The 4,104-nt window shown below is 35.7% G+C and overlaps 1 protein-coding gene across 1 annotated transcript; it reads left to right on the top strand.

Moving 5' to 3' along the window:
- The first annotated feature begins 1,220 nt into the window (after nucleotides 1–1,220).
- LOC112505082 (polyphenol oxidase, chloroplastic-like) lies at nucleotides 1,221–3,190 on the top strand. The gene is made up of 3 exons (XM_025109032.1): nucleotides 1,221–1,240; nucleotides 1,607–1,649; nucleotides 2,141–3,190. The coding sequence occupies exons 1-3, from the start codon at nucleotides 1,221–1,223 to the stop codon at nucleotides 3,158–3,160; spliced, it is 1,083 nt and encodes a 360-aa protein (XP_024964800.1). The 3' UTR covers nucleotides 3,161–3,190.
- The last annotated feature ends 914 nt before the right edge of the window (nucleotides 3,191–4,104 follow it).

The raw sequence follows: 4,104 nt of genomic DNA, 5'->3' as shown, positions 1-4,104 counted from the left end.
AAGGAGTAGATGAACTTCCCTTTTGGAAACCAAAATGTTTCTTCATCTTAAACTTAGCCTTAGACATGTGGTTGATGGTTATTGCTTTTCCTTTATTCTTCACTTCTGATTMTTCTTGAACACAAATAGTGATCATCTCATCTAGAGTCCACTTTTCTTTCTGTGTGTTGTACAGGCTTCTTAAATGACTATATTGGTCAGGCAGAGAATTCAGGAGAAGGTGTACTAGAAATGAGTCATCAATGGAAATTTTCATTTCCTTAAGTTTACAAGAAGTATCAATTCCTTGCAAGATGTATTCTCTTATACTTCCTTGTCCACTGAAACTCATTCTAATAAGCTTATTCATGAGGTAACCTGTTTCTGCTTTATCAGAAACTTTGTACTTATCAGCTATTGAGGCTAAGTATACCTTAGCAAGGTCTGATTCTGGTATACCTCCTTTGACAGCATCAGTTATACATTTCTTCATATAAATCAGGGCCATTCTATTATGCTTATGCCACTCTTGATGTTTAAGTTTGATCTCCTTAGGTGCATTATCTGCTGGTTCTGGTGGTGGATCTTCCTTAAGGACATGATCATAGTCTAGAATCCCTAACATAAGTTCAATGTCCTCCTTCCATTTCTTATAGTTTACACCATTTAGAGGTGCAAAATTAACGACACTTATAGGATAGTGGGCTGTATGGGACAGAAATTGTTGTCTATCTGTCTTGCTTGGTGATCCTGATCACAAAACAGGTCATTTCAATCAGTCATGTTTAACTTATAAAATGATCAACTATGAAAGATTAACATACTTTGATCATAAATGAAGATATCAACTTCGAATTTGATTCCCTTTTGAGAAAGCATATCATATTCGAAGATTTTGATATAAATAAGTGTCTGTTTCAATCAAACTGCTATGGCAGTATGTGAAAGAAAACAGTCACTGTTGAATCTGCAATTTTTATACAATTTGCAGTCCTCTTGTTGTGACTCAAGACTATTATGATAGTACTTTGAATCACAGTAATCCAGAATCACTTGGGTGATATGTGGATTCTTGGTGTAATCTTAATCTAAAGTATTTGTATAATCAATACGTAAAAGAATTATCTACTGCCTAAATCAGAACATTCATGCTTCTACATACAGAATCTAAAACAAGCCAGAGAGCAATTTGAACAAGATTGTTAAATAATACAACTATACAGAAGATTCCTTGATGAAACATGAATTCAATTAAGCCACAGTATGAACTGGTCAAAACAGAGGCCAATCAATTTTGACTTAATCTGGATAGAAATCGATTTGGTTTAATCATAACAGAAATCGTTTTGCTTTAATCGAGTCATGAAATCGATTTTACAATCGTATACAAAATCGATTTTTAGTTGGTCGATATAGAAATCGTAACAGAAATCATTTTTGCTCTTAATCGAGTTATGAAATCGATTTTACTATCGTGTACGAAATCGATTTTGGTTAGTCAATATAGAAATCGATTTCTTATGCAATCGATTTTGGTTTTGATCGGCTGTTACTTTGGTATGTGTATGTGCCGCTACTTCTTCGACTTGTTCAAATCGAGTACCCCTCGATTTTGATTTTCGAACAGTGGCTTGTGCGATTCATGTTACACGATTCAATTAGATGGGTTAATTGGCTCTGATACCAATTGTTAGACTTAATCTTACTTCACGAATACCATTAACACATCAGAATTGAATCAATTCATATAAAGAGATTTAGGGCTTGAATTGTGTACCTTGTGCGATTGACGAAGATGGGTTTTGATTGTTTGATTGATCACCCATTCTTTCTCAAGATCCACTCTTAATTCCTTACCATTTGATGGCCTTTGGTAACTGATAGGATTCTGCGTGTTCTTGATAGAGACARATGCAAAATGGCGCCAGAAAAGTTTTATATAGGGCTGAAGGGATTGTTCTCACCATCAAAGAACCATATAACTGTCAATAAACCAACTGATATATATATATATGACAGAAAAGAAGAGTCTGATGGTACGCATACATATATATATATATACCTGATGCTTATATATAAAGCATAATTGTTATTATGCAATTAATCTTGTTCTCAAGGTGAGCATATATACATATATGTTTCTATATATGCTACAGGTTACCCTGATAAGGAACTGCAGGTTCACAACTGCTGGCTCTTCTTTCCATTCCATCGTTGGTACCTGTATTTCTTCGAGAGAATACTCGGAAAGTTGATTAATGATCCAACTTTTGGCTTACCCTACTGGAACTGGGACAATCCCAGTGGCATGAGTATGCCGGGATTCTTTGAAGGGAAAACTCTGCCCAGCAACGATCCAGCAATAAGTCCACCACTAAACCCTGCCTTTGACGCTTTTCGGAACGTGGATCATCTCCCACCAGCCATCCTCGACATCGACTACAATAACACTGCCAGTGCCGATTTTACTTGCGTACAACAGATAGGCTCAAACCTGAGTTTAATGTATAAGCAGATGATCACCAACTCCCCTAACTCAGAAACCTTCTTTGGTGGGAAGTTCATAGCTGGAGATGATCCTATTTCTATACAGAATTCTAAAGGGCCAATGGAGTCCGGTGTTCACACGGCGGCGCACATATGGGTTGGTAACCCCAGAATGCCAAATAATGAGGACATGGGGAACTTCTACTCATTAGGATGGGACCCTCTTTTCTACACCCATCATGCCAATGTCGACCGTATGTGGAAAATATGGAAGGACTTGAAGGGACCCGATTACCCTGACCACACCGAACCTACAGACCCTGATTGGCTGAACGCATCATACGTGTTTTACGACGAGAACAAAGAGCTTGTACGTGTCTACAATAAAGACTGTGTGCAGATGGAGAAGTTTGTCAAGTTTGATGTGTTTGTAAATGACCTTGACGACGGTACCCCATGCAGTCCACAAGACAGTGAGTTTGCAGGTAGTTTCTCGCAGGTGGCACATTTGCGAGGGCACAAAATGTTGATGACGAGTGGGGTAAAGTTCGGGTTGAATGAGCTGTTGGACGACATAGAAACCGAGGCTGATGAATACATTTTGTTGACACTGGTACCAAGGGACGGGTGCCAGGAAGTCACCATTGGAGAGATCAAGATTGAGTTGGTTCCATCAAGTGCAAATTCAGGATGATTGATCGGTGCCAACCGACATTATCTAATCGCATATCTACGTTTGTCTGTCTGCATTTCCTTTCAATAATCGTAGACCCTGCATTGCATTGTACGGTTACAACATCTTATTTCAGTAATAATAAGTGTTCATTGTTTGTTTGTATATATGAATTTGTTATCATTTTACAACGAAGATTTTTTAACCTAAAAATCATAACCATTAATTGGTACGTTATTTTTAAATGAGTTGATGCAGCTGGGACAATAGACATATCTGAAGATACTACAACGTTATCAAGAGTAAAACTGAAATCCATTAAGATCAAGCTCGTAGACAACTAGATCTGAAATATGATGATAAGAAGAGTTTGTGTCGATTATTGTTGCAAACTTTAGTACTTCCGTAATTCCGGCATATAAATAGCAAAGAAACAAAATTAGGTGCATTCAACCTAGCTAATAATATTAACTTATTGATAGATAAAATAATCATATTTTTCTTTTTAAACATTAAGTAGTACTACCGTGTGTGAACCTTCATAGACACAAGGGTTTTTAACGACTTTTAGATTTAAACCTAGAATAGATGAGATTTTCCACTATATTTCCTAAAGTTTAAGCGGGGAATGTGACACAACCTAGGTGGTTTTGTTTATGAATTTTAGGGGATACTATAAGTGCCTATAACTCTTATTTCAATTTTATATTTGTGTTATAGTATACTAGAAGAGTACTCGCACAATGCAGCGATATACATCTTGAATTAATATTTTATTTTATTTTTTTACCCCAATCGATGTTATAATATGGTCTTATGTAATTTTGAAAAAAACGATGATATTTTTATTTTTGAATAAAATATAAACTTGAAGATATCATAAAAATTTGACAAAAATATATCGATATTAGTATCAAATTAACTATTTAAAATTCTTATTTTTTGTGTAATTTTTTAATTCAATT

The sequence above is a fragment of the Cynara cardunculus genome, unplaced genomic scaffold, assembly GCF_001531365.2.
Source record: "Cynara cardunculus var. scolymus isolate 2C unplaced genomic scaffold, CcrdV1 Un_Scaffold_8276, whole genome shotgun sequence".
In the NCBI taxonomy this organism is placed as follows: Eukaryota; Viridiplantae; Streptophyta; class Magnoliopsida; order Asterales; family Asteraceae; genus Cynara; species Cynara cardunculus.
The sequence above is the reverse complement of the archived record's forward strand: the minus strand, read 5'-3'. Positions and strand labels throughout refer to the sequence as shown.